The 17,453-nt window shown below is 46.1% G+C and overlaps 1 protein-coding gene across 2 annotated transcripts in view; it reads right to left on the bottom strand.

Annotated features, from left to right (window-relative positions):
• Nucleotides 1-8,055: 8,055 nt before the first annotated feature.
• COX10 (cytochrome c oxidase assembly factor heme A:farnesyltransferase COX10) overlaps nucleotides 8,056-17,453 on the bottom strand; it is a 96,305-nt gene continuing 86,907 nt past the window's right edge. Inside the window, exons 7-8 of one of the 2 annotated variants that reach the window (XM_066565701.1) lie at nucleotides 9,853-10,328; nucleotides 8,056-8,819 (exon numbers count right to left, since the gene is read on the bottom strand). In XM_066565701.1, coding sequence (XP_066421798.1) covers nucleotides 9,886-10,328 — 443 coding nt within the window. In that variant the 3' untranslated portion in view covers nucleotides 8,056-8,819; nucleotides 9,853-9,885. Of the gene's footprint in view, nucleotides 10,329-17,453 lie in introns of both variants that reach the window. The other variant, XM_066565700.1, reaches the window with a different exon arrangement.

Here is a 17,453-nt window from a genome sequence, read left to right as displayed (position 1 = left end):
TCCCTCCCCTTACTCCCTAATTTGTCCCTGGGGTTTTAATATCTATTTCTCCAAGTGCCATAAGCCAAATTTACTGCTCACATAACTTCACTGACTTCAATGGAGAAGAGCGTTTAGGGTGCTCCAAGGAGGCATAAGTAGGAGTGATGTGATGGAATTGAGTAAAGGAAAATATAGTCTGACTGTCAAGAAGAGTTTCCTACCAGTGAAATCTATAGACTGTGGAAGTGTCCCATGGGAACGGGCAGAAACCAAGTTGCTGAAGTCATTTTAAACCAGCACAAGAGAATAGGAAATCAGCCCGGTAACTGGCCAGAAGGAAGGAGGGATGACATCATGCTCCTTCTCCGTCTCTAATTTCTGTGGCTGCATTGCTTTGTCCATGAAATTATTTAAACGCAACTGGATTTCACCTTCTTTTTGGGTGATGTGATGGCCCTTGCTGCTTTGGAGAAGTTTCAGTTCCTCTGCCCTGGATTAAAGCATTACCCACTGTAGCCCCCATTAGTCTTTCTCTTATTCTGCTGCTTGTCCACCCCTTCTGAGGTCTTCTCAGGCTTCTTCCCTGACTTACCTGAGCCTCTGGTTCCAGTCCTGTACTTATTGAACTGTACAGAGTGGACCAGTCATTGGGAATAGTGTGAGGGCTCATCCAGGCAATGTGAGGCTATGGAAGGTACCAGACATGGAGCTCTTACTCCATGCTACTGCCAAGCAGGAGAGACCCCACAGATGGAAATTCTCCTGCCTTCAGGGATTCTTCAGGTAAATTCCTTGTAGATAATTTGCTGGAAAATCATCACGGAATGATTCTCATCACTACATATTTCCATCTCAATAGATTTTCATCATTCTGTATTTTCATTATAAAGGAATGATTTTCATCAAAGCACAGAGGGAAATGCTGCTTTCCCTGGTGACCTCTGGCTCTGGTAGCCCCTACCTGCCTGATTTGGGCTCTGTGGATAAAACCAGGGCTGCAGATGCAGTGGCTGTGCCCTGCTACCACCCAGTGGCTCTGGCAACCTCTTGCCCACGGAACTTCCTAATGTATTTATGAATGACTTAACATTTGCTCACTGTCTCAGCAAAGCTCTAGTGTGAGCAATCTCCTACCTCACACAGTTCCCAGATAATTACAGATTAGAACCAGCTAATTTTTATTTTTGTAAAGCTGTCAGAGATCTATGTTTGTTATTATTGTCTCCTGGGTTGCCAGTTGCATAAATACATATGTAAAACCCCCTTTGATCTCTAAGTATAATGACACAGATTTATCAAATGTTTGCCTTTTGCTGTCTCTTTGAAAAGGCTGATTTATGGAGTGGAGTCCCTACCTCCCTTCCTCTCTTGAAATATGAAGTGTTTGTGATCAGCCAAGGTAATATTTAATATCCTGCCAAGAATCCTTTGCACTTCCTAACAAATGAACTACAACCTAACCAAATGGTTCACATCTGTTTAGCCTCTTCTTTTTAACTAAATAAATTAGCATTAGAATACCTGGGAGGAACACAAGGTCCCTTTCTAGATGACAGAACACAGACAATTATTAGCAAGAGGAGTAACTGTACTGAAAGGAGCAGGCATGGACCTAGCAGATGTTTTCACATCTCCTGTAGTGTCCATGAATGACCTGCACCACAGTGGACACACGGCCACGGCCTTTTGAAGCGGGTGAAGAATCCATTCACAGTCGCCTTCTGAATGAAATTAAAGGCACCAGTCCCAGTGAGTTAAGTGTTCCATTTAAACCACTTCCAGCAAAGACAGGTTTTGCTGGGGGCGGGGGGGGGGGTTCCCCCATAAATGGCTAAAATAAAGAGCATCACCCCACTCCTCCCCACCCAGAGACTCAGGATAATCAGGAGGCAACAGCTCTGGTTTTATTTCTGTTTTCACTAGTGCTTTCTCATCCCAAGAGCATCAAACCACCCAGCGTCATCACCCTTCCTCTCTAGGAAATAAGGTGTGATGGGTTGTTTGGGGTTTAGGAGAACACAAGACACAAATGAAGATCTGCAAAGTACAGTTGGGATTATTATAGCCTCCTACAGTCTGCACATGGGCAATTACAAGTTCACGCCCCTCCAACCACACAGTGCCTTTCAAGCACCCTTATTCCCACTGCAGTCCCAAACACCTTTTATTCAGAGGTTCAGGAGAGGCTCTGGGGACGAGGCGGGACGGGATGGGGTGAGACAGGCTCTCCACTGAGCACACAGTTAATTGGATTCATCACTGGAGGAGGTAGCCAAAGGAAACACACGTGTTATTAGGGCTAACACTTAGCTTTTATTGTAAATGTTTTGGAAAAGAAAACACTCTAAAGCTTCACAGAGATACTGCTATTAATATATCATCCAAATAACAAGTGATTAAAACCAACAACAGCTACTATGAAAATGTGGCTTTGCAGCAGTGGACCGCATGGGATGCAGCTGGGAAAATCATTATGAACAGGCCAGCGGGGTGCAATTATAAATAAAAACAGCTCTGCAAAGGCTAAAAAAGCAGTAATAATCAGTCTGGTCTGTGGTTTAGTGAGGGCTACAGACATTACGGAAGGTGCTATTTATTACCAGAGCCAGGGACACTGCTGGATGAAGGGATGCAACTTCGGAAGAAGTCAACAGAGGGAGTGCCCGCCACCGTGGCCAGCGAGACTCGGCCGCACATCCCGGCAGCCGCGCGGAGCAATCCTTGTCCCCCTGTCCGTCTGTCCAGCGCGGCCCTCCTGCATCCCCACTGTGAGAAAGGCACACTAGCGGCGGGCGGCTCTGGACCGTCTCCAGAGCTCTGAGCTCTGCAGTCCGACGGCGGCTCTGGCATTGTCACGGCTCCAAGGCTCAGCTCTGCAGGTACCTCGTTCAGCTGCACTTGTTCCTGATGCCTCCTCACTTCCCAGAGGGGAGGGCACCTCCCAGGCACCCCACGGAGCGATCCCAGCGATGCTGCCCCGGCAGGAGCGTGGGACGCAGCGCCGGGCGACTCCCGGGCACCAGACCCGCCGGGCAGCAGTGGCACCGCAGGGACACACTCCCTCCCACCCCAACACAGAGGCGATTGTCAGCTGGCAGCCTTGGAGGCGCTGCCTGGCCCGGCCAAGGTCCATGGGGCCCCACAGGGTGGGGGCCGAGCTCTGAGCAGCATAGGGAAGAGACAGCATGGGAACATCTTCCTGCGGATGCTTCCACTACGCTCTTCCCAATCCTCATTTTTGAAGTGAGGAGGGTTAATCAGCCTCACTCCCAACGTATTGACAGCTCCTGCCAGTCCTTGCCCCCGCTGAAAGCCAAGTGCAATGCAACAACCAGGCCAGAGCAATCAGACGAGGGAGAAGAGACCTAAATAATATTCCTCTCTGTTGGTGGGTGACTGTGTGGTCCCAGCCACCCTGCTTACCCCTGGCATGCCTGAATTTCCCTTCAGTGCTGCTGGGTGTGGTTCAGTGCAGGGATGGCCTTGGCAACTTTGTAGCAGGAATATCCATCCAAACCTTGGAATTCAGCTGATAAACTGAGAGGCTGTTCCTTTCCCCAGTCTGGATGCTGTCCAGTAGCTTCCCTGGAAGCACTGCGGAAATGCCTTAATTACTTTATTTGCATCTCTGTTTCAATTTTAATTTGATACAGTGCCTCCTCTCCGCGACAAAAAAAAAAAAAAAAAAATCCCAAACATCTCCCAGCCTTTCTCAGCAGCAAAAATCTTGATCTTTCTCCTTGGTTAAAAACCTAAAAGATGGATCTCTGGGCCAGACACTTCTTTGCAAATGAGCTTTGAGTGCCATGCCAATCCTGCACCTGAAGAAGTTCATGCTGGAAGATTCCCTGGCAGCAAGGTCTGGTCTCTGTGCACCTTACTCGCAGTCATCCCAGTTAGGGACAGTTTAGTCAGTGTGGGAGATCAGATCCCTGCTGTTTCCAATCACCCAGGACAATTCCCCAAAGTCTGCATTTCTCTTGAAAAACAGAGAGTCTGTCTCTGACTTCGACTAGTTTTGAGAGGCACAGACAATGTGTGTTACAGCACACATTCCATAAAAAAATGTATGAAAAGGAATCTGTAATTACAATAGAAAGTGTTAAAAAGAGGAACAGGGGGCAGAAAGGACCATGGGATGCATCTAGGACAGCAAAACCAGGGGACGAACCTCAACCGCCAAATAGCCCCAGTCCTGAGGTCTGCCCACACTTTGGAGACACATGGAAACCTCTCTTTGGGTACCCCCCTCACGCAGTGGGCAAGGCTGAGTCAGGTGTCCTACAAAAATGAGAATACAGGCATGAATTTACAGCTGTTCCAGCACTAGTGGTGAGGGTCAGGCATCCTCCTTTCTAGCACCTTTTTCTGAGTCCTTGTGCTCTCCCAAAGCACATGCACCATGGCAGCAGCTCCTCGCCCGCTCCCCAGTACAGCCCATGCCCACCACATGCAAAGCATCTCTTTGGAAGGGTCAGCAATGCTCAAACAAGCATTTGGGAGCCACAGCCTTTCAGGCACCGGGAAAAACACCCAGCACCTTCCCAGAATGGTTTAATGTGCCAACCTGAGCCCGCTGCCAAATTGTCAGTTCTCGCTCCAAGACCTGGGGGTGCCAGAACTGGTTAGGAACGGTAGGAAAACATCTCCACATTGTGGGAAAACAGCTTGTTTTGCCAACTCTGTTCTGTGAAACAGATGAACTGTACTTTTCTGAAATACTGGAAAGCAGCCCAAAGTGCTGATCCAGGCTGGAAAATCTTCAGCACAAACAGGTGAAGTCTGGAAGCAGAAAAAACAGAGGTGACGGATGATGGTGTCAGACTCTTCAGTAGAGCCCAGTGACAGAACAAGGAGCAGTGGCCATAAACTAAAACACAAGAAGTTCCACTTCAATATGAGAAAGAACTTACTTCCACTGAGGGTGGCAGAGCACTGGAACTCCCAGGGAAGGTGTGGAGTCTCCTTATCTGGAGACATTCCAATCCCACCTGGTCACATTTCTGTGTCACCTGCTCTGGGTGGCCCTGTCTTGGCAGGGCATTGGATGAGATGATCTCCAGAGGTCCCTTCCAACCCCAGCTATTCTGGGATTCTGTGAACAGAAGGGTTCAGAAGGCAGCTCTGAAGCTTACTAGACCTCCTGTTGGAGCCATAGAATCCTGTAGTACTTTTATTTCAGAGGGGACTAAAAAACATCAACAGAATCATCCAGAAGGGTACAGTCTGAGGGATCTCAGGGAGGAGGGTCATCACTAATGGCACTTCTGAACTCCCAACACTGTTGTGGCCTTTGACTCCAAATTAACCCCATGTTCACCCTCCCAAACCCTGTTTGGGAGATGATGAACATTAGAAGCAGACTCTGACTTATCTTGGGCGAGGCCAAGTACTGGACACATTCCCCGGGGGGACAAGCCCTGACCTGCAGCACTGACCTTGCCATGATGGGAAGAAGGAATTGCAGCACCAAGAGGCAAATAATTGACTCAAGGTCCCACGGACAGCACAAGTGGCATCCTGCATCCCATGAGCCCTCACCGGGACTGGCTCTTTGCCTGGTTAAGAAATTCCATGACTCAAAATGCCATTAGGGACAGCCTGCAACGGACCTTATAGAATTACCATCTCCAGCAGAGCTGCTTGCAGGGAAACAGTGCTGGTATCTCTGTTTTAATAGCAAAGAGTTCTGTAGACACCCTGCATTTCCTAGGAAGAGGGAATATCTAATCAACTCTGGAGAGCAACCAGGACAACATGCTTTCTGTCTGTAATGATGATTTCTAACAGTATCACTGCTTCCATTCCTACTCTTCTGGGACTGTCAGACTGAAAAGGGCATGTGTTTTGTGTAAGCCTTGAAGTGCCATGGCCTGGCTGAGCGGGAAATGCTGCTGGAGCCAGGAGAGTGTGAATGTGTGACTCTGCTGGGGCAGATTATATCAGAGATTGATACAGGAAGTGAGAAAAAAAGCCCAGTGGGGAAAATGAGAAGGAAAAGTGCTGTGAGCACAGGGATTGGGTTTCTTCACTCATGCTGGAACAAAGAGCAGAGCGTTTTGTTCCAGCAACTGCCGACTGTGCTGGGATGCCTGCTGTGCTGGGATGCCTCCCTGGCAGGGGTACCGGGATACCTGCTCTGCTGGGGTACCATACACAGCTCACACAAAGCCTGGGGCTCCTTGTGAACCTGAGAGCACAGGGCAACTCCCAGACACGTAGCTCAGCTCCCCACACCACCCTGCCAGGCCAGTGCTGCGCTCTGTGATCTGCTGAACGTCAGGGCAAAGGAGAGAGGAGGGGAGCCAGTCTCCCTGCAACTCCTCAAAGCCTTACCCAGCACTCACCTTGCAGGGCTGTTCAGAACAATGGGTGTGGGCTGACAGAGACATGAGCTGTTCCCTCCTCCAACAAGAAGTATCTTTATTTTACAGCTGGAGTGCATTTCTTCTACAGAGATCTGGAAAGAATGAAGATCTCCTGAGCCTCAGGGCTACTGTTTTATCTACAAAACCACACAAAATATTTAAAGTCCAAATAGACAAAACCCAGCTTCATCCTCTTGAGTCACTGGTTCAGATTCCTCCATGAGCTTCAGTACAGGCTTCTGGTGGTGCAGAGTTGCCTCCTGTGACAGCAACACTAAGATGGGACCCTGTCAGCTACCAGTAGACCAAGGGCTAGGAGGGATACAGCACACCACTGCTATTTTTTTTACTACCACATAAAGAACAGGTATTCCATGGCTGGGGCTTGGAACAAGATGGTCTTTTAAGGCTCCTTTCAACCCAAACCATTCTGTGATTCTGCAGAACCAGTTCACAGGTCATTCCTGAGTAATCGGGATAAAGAGTGACAAACAACCATATTCAAATTATCCAGATGGGATAAGGGAAAAACAACATTGCATTTCCACTGCTGTTCCGGGTTCAAGGAGTCCTCAAAGCCTGATGTTTGCACAGCCCAGCATAGAAATGCAGAAAGCCCAGGTTTACCTCCTGTGCAAAGCCATCCCAGCAAGGCACCTCACGCACCTCACCTGCCTCCTTCCCTGCAGAATTTGGGCAGCAATGTCAGCAGTGCCAGAGGGGGAATGGCTGACATTAGTCCTTCCTGGGGGATCACAGGGACTACAAACACCCTCGGGGGATGGCAGACAATTCAGAATTTTTCATTTTCCATAGTGGCACCAGCAATACCGAAAAAGAGACTTGAGAGCACCTACTGCAATATTCATCTCCTGCTAAGTCTTCACTTTGGCAAGGTGTTTGCAAAGCACATGCAACAGCAAAATTTCCTAAAGGCAGTAAAATGGCAGCATATGGACACCTGACACGTGGCCAAAGTGCAGCACGGCTGAGAACACTTTCTCAGGTAAAGAAAGCATTTCTTTTTAAATAAGAAATTTAAATAAGATATTATCTTACATTTAAATCCCAGTTACACTGATTCTAAAGCCATGTTTTCCCTCAAGGCCAGACTCACTGGGTGTGGAGATCTTGGTGCAACCCAGTGACCTGCATTTTACAGACATTCAGTGATTATTACCAAGCTCCTGTCCAGCCTTGAACCCTGTGAATGTTACACATTTTGGCCCAAGAAATGAAGATGACTCTCTTCAGAACACAACCACAGGCATGTCCTTGAGACCTTTAATCAGAATGGAATTCCTCAGCAGCACCTGGGAATTGCAGGCCATCTGAAGCCTGGCTCTATAATGACTTAGGAGAAACCCACAATCCTTCTGTCTCAGCACCACTTTCTGCCTCTGGGAGGAAAATATGTGGTTTTTTGTGAGCCATCTGCTCTTTTTAGGTTCATCTCCCAGCTAAAGGTTGACCAAATTCTTTTGTTTCACACAAACCCCTTCCACTCACATGTGATTTATTTTCAGTGTGCTGCTTGCACAACAAATCAGTATTTCACAAGCTGTCCCTACTCTTACAGTGGTCAAGAACACTGCTGCTGTGAGAAGTGCCCCAAAACTACCAAATACCTTTGCAATTAACTGAACTTGACCAGAGTTTCAACAAGAAGTGAAGAGTTTGTAACAGATTTGGAGCACTCATCTCGTTTTGGACAGTATGCACTTTATTGCAGAGAAGACTGGATGCATTTTTAAAACAAATTCAGGAGTTGCACAGTTTCCATACAGTTCCACAAAGTGACCCCCACAGTAAGTAGAGCACAATGGAGGCTGTCAGACAGTGAGAGAGCTCCATCTTGTCACCTGCAATCACTCAAGTCACCAAATCTTGCAGGCAATTGTTTAAGAGCCATGGAAACAGGTGGCCCTGCTCCTGCAAGCACCTCTGCCAGAAAACAGAGGTTAAACTGTGTCACTCCTGAGTTACACCAGCATAACTGAGACCAAGAGCCAGGCTTGGTCCATGAGAGCAGCCAGGGAAGGTTTTGTGTCAGCGTGACACACCTGTGGTGAAAGATTTGTGACGTTTCCTGAGGGGCTTCATTTGAGAACAAGCTCGAGACTGTCTTCCTTTTCAGGTATTGCTGTATCTTTGGATCAGTGCTCATCCTGCTGTCCAGTCCCTCTCCACATGGGAAGGAAATCTTGGCATGAAAACACATCAAGTCATAACAGGCACTACCACAATAAACTATCACCGCTGTCTCTGCCCCCGATGTTGCTGTGTTTGGGAGCACACCAGGAGGTCACAGTCAGCTCCAGGCAAGATGAGGGTGAGCCATAGCTGAGCAGCAGGATCAAAAGCACGTTAAACTGTGACCAGAAATGTTCTTCAGTGTATCATTTAACAGGGATAATGCACTCTTCTCAGGAGACCATCCACAATAATTCCTTCAGAGAGACACACTGGCTGCATCAGCAAGTGAACATTCTGTTAGATTAAAATCCCCAGCCCTTTTTCTGTAAAATGTGTTTCTTTACCTATTAATCACCCCCAAAGCGAAGCTCTTCTGAGCCACCACCCACACTGTGACATTAAACACAGCTCAAGCTCTTGGTGCCAGTCCAGAGCTTGTCTAAGGATGCTGAGACTCAATGGGCTGGCATAAGACACATTAACATGGAAAAGCCTTACAACCACCCAGCTCTGGTTCTCACCTCCCCCACAACTCACAGCCTCTCTGCCATAAACAGTGATGGTGGTTTTTACCAGCTGAAGATCTGACACACAGGGCTCAAACACTAATGACATAAAACCACATGGGAGTCAGAAGTTCCCTGTGATGGAAATACAGTAGAATGGCTCCAAGGGATATGCTACAGGAGAGCTGTTCAAATGCTTGTGTGTGTTGTGCTGAAAGACAGTTTTCTTCACTCCTTTAGCACTGTGCCAGGTGTATGAGAACTAAAAATCTATTGAGGTGAATGGGAACCTTGGGAGGAGCAGCTGATTGAAAAAAACCCCAAAACTGAGGGCCTTGGTGTAATACCAGTGCAGGGATGGCACAGATTCAGAGAAGAAGAGTTCACCCTCTCATATTCTTCAAAGTTTAAATTAAAGGAAAGGGTGCTTGGGGAGAAGGGTGAGAAATCATTCATTGGTCACTTCCTGATGGCTTCACCAAGGCTGCCAGTGCTAAAGGCAGCACGTGTGAGCATGTGACTTCCTAACTTAACTACCTCAACTACCCATGAGGACAGAGACCATGACTCACAGGGACTTAGGAAAGCCATCCCAAAGTGATGTGCTTCTGGCATAGACTAAATCATAACCTGTGATGAATTAAGGGGCCTAAGACCCTGAATGCTTTAATGCTCTCCTGACTATTCCCTTTCAAAAAAACCCCCCCGAAATTATCACATGAAGTGGTCGCTAGGCACAATGATTCTTCTTCAAACAGATTCCCACAGGATTCCCCCTTGCAATCACTAAAATATACTACCTGATATGTCATGAGAATGACAGGTATTGACATTTAAGGCAATCTAATTTCCACAGCCATCTCATTACTTCCCCCGTGTAGTTTGCCTTTGTCTTCCTTCTCCAGGACCGACTTCTTGCAGGTGAACATGACAAGCAGCAGCATTGGCAAGTGCCACAAACTGCAGAAGAAGAGCTTCCTGGAGCTGCTGCGGTCAGCATCCCTGTAGAACCGAAAGCCGAGGTAGGAGATGTAGAGGTTGATAGGGAGCGAAATGATGGGGAAAGTCCATGTGGTGATGTTGAGGACAGGAGCCACCACTGAGAGTCCAATTAAGGCCAAGCAGTGCCGCAGAGCCACCCGCCTGCACAGCCCTGGGTGAGTGACAGACATCATGCAGTATCCTCCTCGGGAGTAATCTTCCCGCAGACCCCAGCTGAGGGCATTGAAGTGAGGGAACTGCCAGGAATAGAGGATCCCTCCTAACAGTAATGCACCTGCAGTGGGAGAGAAAGTGTTAGATGATCCCCTGCAGGAAGTGCCACACACAGACCTCAGATGTCACAACCTGTTTGCAAGAGGGCAGTGCTACTCACCTGTGACACCAGTGACACTGCACACTGGTGGCACTGCTCTGTACAGGGACAGGGCAGACCCATGAGATAAGGAACCTCTGGTTTTCATGGCATTCACACAGGGTTGGAGCATGGGTTTTATCTGGTTTTGGAGCACTTAATTTGAAAAGCATTTCAGCAAGTCACTTCCTTCTAAAGAACTACTGCTAATTGGTTCCTGCACCAACTGTCTCTACCTGAGGGAAGACTGGTGGGAAGCGAAATTGGGCAAGAGACTGTATTCCTGGGAGCCTCTAGATTCTACTCGCAGATTCCTGAATTGCTGTGTCCAGAGAAGAAAACAGCTAGTGGGCAAAGCAGTGGTTGCATCAACCAGACACAGGGAGCCCAGCTCAGTGACAGAGGACAAGGAGGACAAACTGCTGCTCCTGAGACCTGGGGAACACCACGCCCTGGAAGGCTGGAGCTAGGCCAAGCCCTCTGTCTGCCCACTGGATGAGGGAGGGAACTGCTCCTGGCACAGCACAAGCTCCATCATGGACCTGGGCAAGGGGCAGAACTGGCAGAAGCTGTTAATGAACTAACAGGAGATGGAGAACTTACTCCTTCAAACCAATTGCAGAAACTTCTAATCAGTTTGATCAAGTAACTCTATTCACACCAATTAACTACTTTCACATTTAAAAAGGAGCTATGGAAGCACCACATTTCCACAGCTCTTCCTGGGACACAGTACAGGGTTTATTGAAGCAGAAGCAGCTCGTGCTAATTTTAATGAGCCTCCAGGAGGCCCTCAGACCAAGCTCCCTTCACTAATTTTATTTGAAGACACAAAAAAATCCCCCAAGGCTGTTGCAACATTATGGGCATTCCGGGTTTTCCTTTTGTTTACCCAGCTCCCAAAGCCTCTGCTCTCGCATTAAAATGCTTTCTTTGTATCTGCCTGCCTCCATGAACTCATTCTCTATGGAAACTTCTCCAAATGGAGCCATGCATCCAGCATTATCTTAATGACCTGAGAGAAGCAGCAAATTCTTCTCCAGCAATTCTGACAAAGCCCAAGTCACTGTGTCCTCTGAACAGCTTCATGGTTCACATTTCCTCTCCATCTATTTCTTGGAGCTGTGCATGCCTAGTTCTTGTCTCTAATAGCACAACTCGCACTGGTGCTGTCATGCAAACAGTAATAATCTCGGTTTGCAAAATTGCCTTTTTTTCCCCCCTACCTTATCACTCGTGAAGGAACTCTCCATAAGACTTCATGCAGGTTACCAGTAGCTTATAAATGCAGAAGTGATGCAAAAGACGCATCTCACTGCTTTTCGAACAAGTAACAAATACTCCTTGAAGTGAGTATGTACCTCTGGAAACTGATTACATGAAGCACAGAGACAGACACACATACCTTGGGTGTGCAGCTTTCAGAACAACATTGTCTGCCACAAATTCCAGGTGATTTCATGGGAATCACAGGGAAGGGAACTTAAAGATCATCTCATTCCACTCCCTGCCATGAGCAGGGACACCTTCCACTAGACCAGGGTGCTTCAAGCCCTTTCCATCCTGGCCTTGGATATTTCCAGGGATGGGGCAGCCACAGCTTCTCTGGGCACCCTCTGCCAGGGCCTGCCCACCCTCACAGGGAAGAATTTCTTTCTCGCATCTAATCTAAACCTACTCTCTGTCAGTGTGAAGCCATTTCCCCTTGTGACTCCAGACCTGTGTAAATAGTCTCTCTCCATGTTTCTTTCAGGCCCCGTCTGGTACTGGAAGGCCACAATTAGGTTACTCCATTTCCTCCTGGTCTATGGCCCAAAATGCTTCAAATCCAGCTACACAATTCTTCTAAAGTAGATTTTTTTTTGACGTGGATGTTAGCACCTTTTCTCAATTGGAACCTTTTAAGACAGCTGAAAATTATGTACCCCAAAACTACCAATAATTTCAGAATTTCATAGCCAGAAAAGTCAATTTGGCCCTAAGAGAACAGTATTTGATTCAGTTCTGCTGAAACCTGAGGGAGCAGCTCTGCTGAAATAAACCAAAATTAAAGTTACTGAAGGAGCAGTTCTCCCTACATTAGGAGACACAACAGGGAAAATGTGCTTGTCATAAGTCACTCTGAAGATTTTTCCTATGCTTGTAAAACATATTAATGGAGGCAAGATCCTGAATGTGCTACACCTAAGAGAGCAGTATTTTTCAAGTATCACATCTGAAGTGCTTTAGAAACACTAGCTTGTCGTTGTTCAGAACTTAGGTAAAGGTAAGCTACAATTATCCATCAGCTAATGACTCTTAAGCAGATGAAGCCAGGGCCTAAGACATGGAGCAGAGGCTGTCCCTGCTTCCCACGGCTCCAGACCTGTGTCTGTGTCCCTGTGTTTTGCCTCTAATGCAGATTTTGCTTGTTTAGTTGTTCAAATGTTGTACGCAGCCAAGCTCAAAACACACCCTAAACCTCAAACACACAAAGCCCTTTAACAGTTCCCTAACTATGACACCATTAAAAAAAGTCATCTGGAGAAACTTTTAAACACAAACAGACCAACTAAAATACTTGAGGCTGGATTCCCATTTACAAAGCTCTGGTTTTTACATGCAAGCCTTTGGAATCTAATTACTTTGATTACATTACAACCATTGAGATAATTGATATTTTACAGAGAAGCTGAACAGTGAAACAATTTAATAGCTCATTATGAGGACTTTAACTGACCAAATCTTTTTGTTTGGTTCCCATGTGCTGGGACATTCTGTAATTTCCTTGACCTAGGCGGAGATTGTCGGGTTGTCAGAGATTTTTAAGTGTCACATAAGTCTGATGACTTGCAAAGCACAACACATGGTACAGTACAACTCAGCATCAGATGAGCTCACAGTAGGAATCCTGTCAAGCCCAGAGCAGACACTGTAATACTCCTTAATTACTAGATGAATGTTAACTATGTCATAATTAAGTCAGCAGTGTTTTTAAGCAATATTACAGTGAGACAAACTCTGGAGACTAATCTGATTCTAAACAGAGCGGATCTACTCTATGGCCTCTGTGCTGTTCCCAACAGTTTGGGAACTCAGTTTAAACATTGCAAATCTCCCTTTTCTCTACAGAGTTTACAATTAAATGAACATCAGACAAGGTTGTTCCCAACTGGAACACATGGACCTGGCACAGGGTTCACAAAAGCAAAGCTGGTTGTCAGACCAGAGTCATTGCTTGGGCAGCAGGAGACAGCCAGCACCCAGCGACACCCAGGGACATGCAGAGACATCCAGCACCTTGGGGTCTCTTGGTTCCTCCACAGCTTGTGGAAATCTGAGAACAGGCAGACTGACAGGAACTCAGATCTGTCGGCTTTTCTGCAACGGTTCATAAATTCCAGGACCACAAATACCTGGCTAGCTTATGGGTATCCCAAACTCCCTAGTCTTTTTGGCTAAATTTTTAATTGCTGCAATTGAGCCCATTTATGACGAATTCTTCTCTCTGAGTGTGAGAACCTGGGACAGATGCAGCAGACACTTAGAAATCCCAGTAAGTTGTCAGATCAGTCCTGTTTGATTTTGGAAAAAAATGGCCACCTAAAGAAAACAAGGCCCAGGTCTCCAGAACTCTTTCACTCTTGTGTGCAAAATAGGAATAAAATATCTTCTTCCTGAGTTCCTATTCTTTCATCTCTTTTCACTGTCTTAAATCATCTCAAAAGTTCCAGGATCGCAGAGAACCAGGTAGGTCCTAAAGCACACAAAGAGCTCAGGATAAATAACAGGTTTTATTATTCCTCATGAATTTTAAGGTTAAGCTATTATTTCTTTTCTTAAATTCTTCTTTGTGATTTATTTAAATAATAATAGATCTCCTTTATAATAAACAAGAACAAGCTGAGATTTTTATTTTATTTTAATATGTAAGATAAAGCAAAAATGTCAGCTGGCATTGAAGAAGGTAGAAAATGGTTCTTTCTCTCTGTAAATATATTTTCATCTAGTGAAATACTGAAGTTTTATAAATTGCACTTTTCCTAAAACAAACAGGACACTAAATTTCACAGTCGTTCAGCAACTGCTTGGATGTTTTACAGTTCAATAAATTTGGGTGAGATTTCAAAATAATTGTGAGATGAGACTTCCAAAAGGAAATAGTGACTTTAGGTTTGCAAACTGCAGCAGCTGACAGTCTAATTTTCAGAATTACAAGAGCAAGAAGCACATCCTTCTAAAGTTCTGCTCTTCAAGGTGTTAAGAAGGCCATGTGGCTCTTCATAAATCATGATTCAAACTTCATGGTTTGTTCCTTCTAGAGCAATTTATGACGATCCCATTTGCTGGATGGTCCAAATATCAGATGAGAGAGAGCAATGTCAGTGCAGGAGCCAGACTAAGTCCTTGGGCAAGAAGAGCCCCTAAGAGGAGGAGGCTGGAAAATGGTTTTTTGGGTGTAAGTCCTTGCAGGCTATGGGCTCTGACCACTGGTTAACATCTGGAGAGGAGAGCAGAGCATTCAGGCATCAACAGCTCCTTGTCCTGCCCACCCTGAGCTCACACCAACATCAGTGACACAGTGATTAAAAGCTCCAGATCAAATGCCAGTTGCCCAAACTTCTCATGTCCCATAAAGGATAGTGGTCAAGTTCATACAACATTTACTCAAGAAAGAATAAGTACATACAGCTGCTGAGTTACTAGTGCCAACATAACTCTGAGCAAACTGAGCAACCTGAGGACTGCAAACCTACCTTCTTAACCACTAAAGGGCAGAAATAATGTTTGAATTCTGCCTGTCTCGTGTTGAGGACGGCACTCTTAAGTAACAATTTGAAATATGCCTCTTTCATGCTGGCAATACCTTTCATCATCAAAGAGCTTTGTACCTGTCCAGTTGGCACATGGAGCCACAGTGATGGTTTCACCCAGAGATGGATTATTTCAGCTTAAATGAGGCACAACACTTTGCAATGGTCCAGCTGAAACTCTCAAAAAATTTCTGAAGACGGGTTTTTCCAGCAAAAAAAAGTCCTTGAACTACAGGGGGGCACAGGCTGGAGCACAGTGTGTGTTTGTGGAAGCTCCAGACTCAGCAGCAGGATCAGCTAGAGTCTGGCCAGCCTGGGAAAGCAGGCGAACATGGGCCTGTCCACACAAGTCAGGACAAACGTCCCAGATTATCTGCAGGGACTGCTGTATCAACACCATGTTCCTGAAAACACACTGCAGAGGAACAACATGTGCTCTCTTCTTGCCCTTCTCATTGTACTGTAAAGAACACACAGTGGTTTCCCACTGCACAGGGTTCTGCAAACATCTCAGATCATGTTCAGGCTGCAGACATTAAGTGCATAGGACAAACACCTATGCACTTAATCAATAAAACAAAAAAATAAGGAACGGGAGCTACCTGTAGCATCAGTTCAAGAACAGACTTGCTCCTTCTGTCTTTGCTCTGGTGCTGCATATGTATAACAGGAAAGTGGCCAACCAGGCATTAAAATAAACATGGAATAGTTAAATATCAGCTCCAAAACAGATGTTGAAATCTTAACTGCATTTCCCAAAGCTGGTGTTTACTGCCTTGGCAACCTAAGAATGCTGTTTTGCTTAAAGCACAATTTTAGTAATTCTTCTGCCTTGAATAATGTGAAGGAATTTTAAAATTATTTCCAGACATTGGTAGCTGTGACTTAAGAGAGGAAAGCACTGGCCTTTTGTCTCTAGGAAACGGGTATGGGTTTGGCTGCTGTAGGGAGGGGAAGGTTTGGCAGTGTAAGCTCAGCCTCTTAATGGATCATAGTCAGGAAACAACCACACACCGTTTTACTTGATAGCACACAACTGGCTCTCTTCCCTTAAAAGATGTTGAACAAATTACTCCTCTTTAACTCAGACAAGGTAGATTAGAGCTCAGAGGTTTGACTTGGTCCAGCTGTATCCACCTGCCTGTGAGCACCCCTGCTGTCTCAGGCGGCCTTCTCCACCTTTTCTACAAGAAATTTTAACATAACCAGTCCCAAACTCTTTACCACGGTCCTATTCACAGGATGTTAAATTGACAAGAAATGTAGAGAATACATGTCCAAACCCTTTATTTTCTGTCTTTTCTTCTGTGCTCATCCAGAAGTTTAACACAGTAGTCTTCCCTGGAGATTTGTAACTGTGAGCAATTCTGGGGGTAAAGAAAGATTTTAAAATCTTGTCAAAGCCTAGTTGCCCACTTCAGGTTCAACACAATTTTACAGGATTATTTGGGAGTATTGGTACAAAGATGCACAGTGGTTTGGAGAGTCATGGCCAGAACACACTGTGATGTCCTGATCCGGAAGGACTGGTTTGTCCAGCTCTTGGGTGCATTTTCTGTTTGTGAAGGAGAGCTGGAAGGTACAATCATTACTGCCTGTGCTTCAGCTCGTTTTGGTGATGGAAAATGATTGTTAATCAAGTGACCTCGAGTTACAAGTGTTCAAGATACTGTCCTGATATCATCCCTTCTGAAGAGAAATGTTACCAGCTACTTAATTCTTCCCACTGTCTTTAGAATTAGGAACAGGATTAGCTTGCCAAAATTTACATCCTAATTTGCAATTATGCAGCCATCTCAAACATAAAGACATTTGGGAATTACCTAGACACTAACCCTAACCAAACTGATGCAATTTCCCTCTGCTTTACCCACATTAGCACCACAGCAAGACAACAATCAGCACTTTTGCTTCCACTGGAAAACAAAAGTAGATGCTACTGCTTGTGCTGGATGGCACGAGAGTGGCGAAGCAGCCTTGAGAGGAGAAAGAGAAAGTGTCACTTCTAAAGCTGCACACAAGGTCCCTGGGCTGGGACAATGGCCCTGGCTGTCACTGTGGGATGCACGGCCCAGCCTGCATTGTGCCCCTCCAAGGTTACACCATCGTGGAAACCAAGGGCGACAAGGAAAACACTGGAGAACTCAAAAGCTTCATGGTCAGGGGTTTCAATAGCTGTTTCTTTTGAAGGATGGCACAAAAGGCCTGTGGAGCAGGAGCATCGAGGGGCTGCAATAGACTCCTCTGCAGCAGC

This window comes from Molothrus aeneus, chromosome 25 (assembly GCF_037042795.1).
Source record: "Molothrus aeneus isolate 106 chromosome 25, BPBGC_Maene_1.0, whole genome shotgun sequence".
Classification (NCBI taxonomy): domain Eukaryota; kingdom Metazoa; phylum Chordata; class Aves; order Passeriformes; family Icteridae; genus Molothrus; species Molothrus aeneus.
The sequence above is the reverse complement of the archived record's forward strand: the minus strand, read 5'-3'. Positions and strand labels throughout refer to the sequence as shown.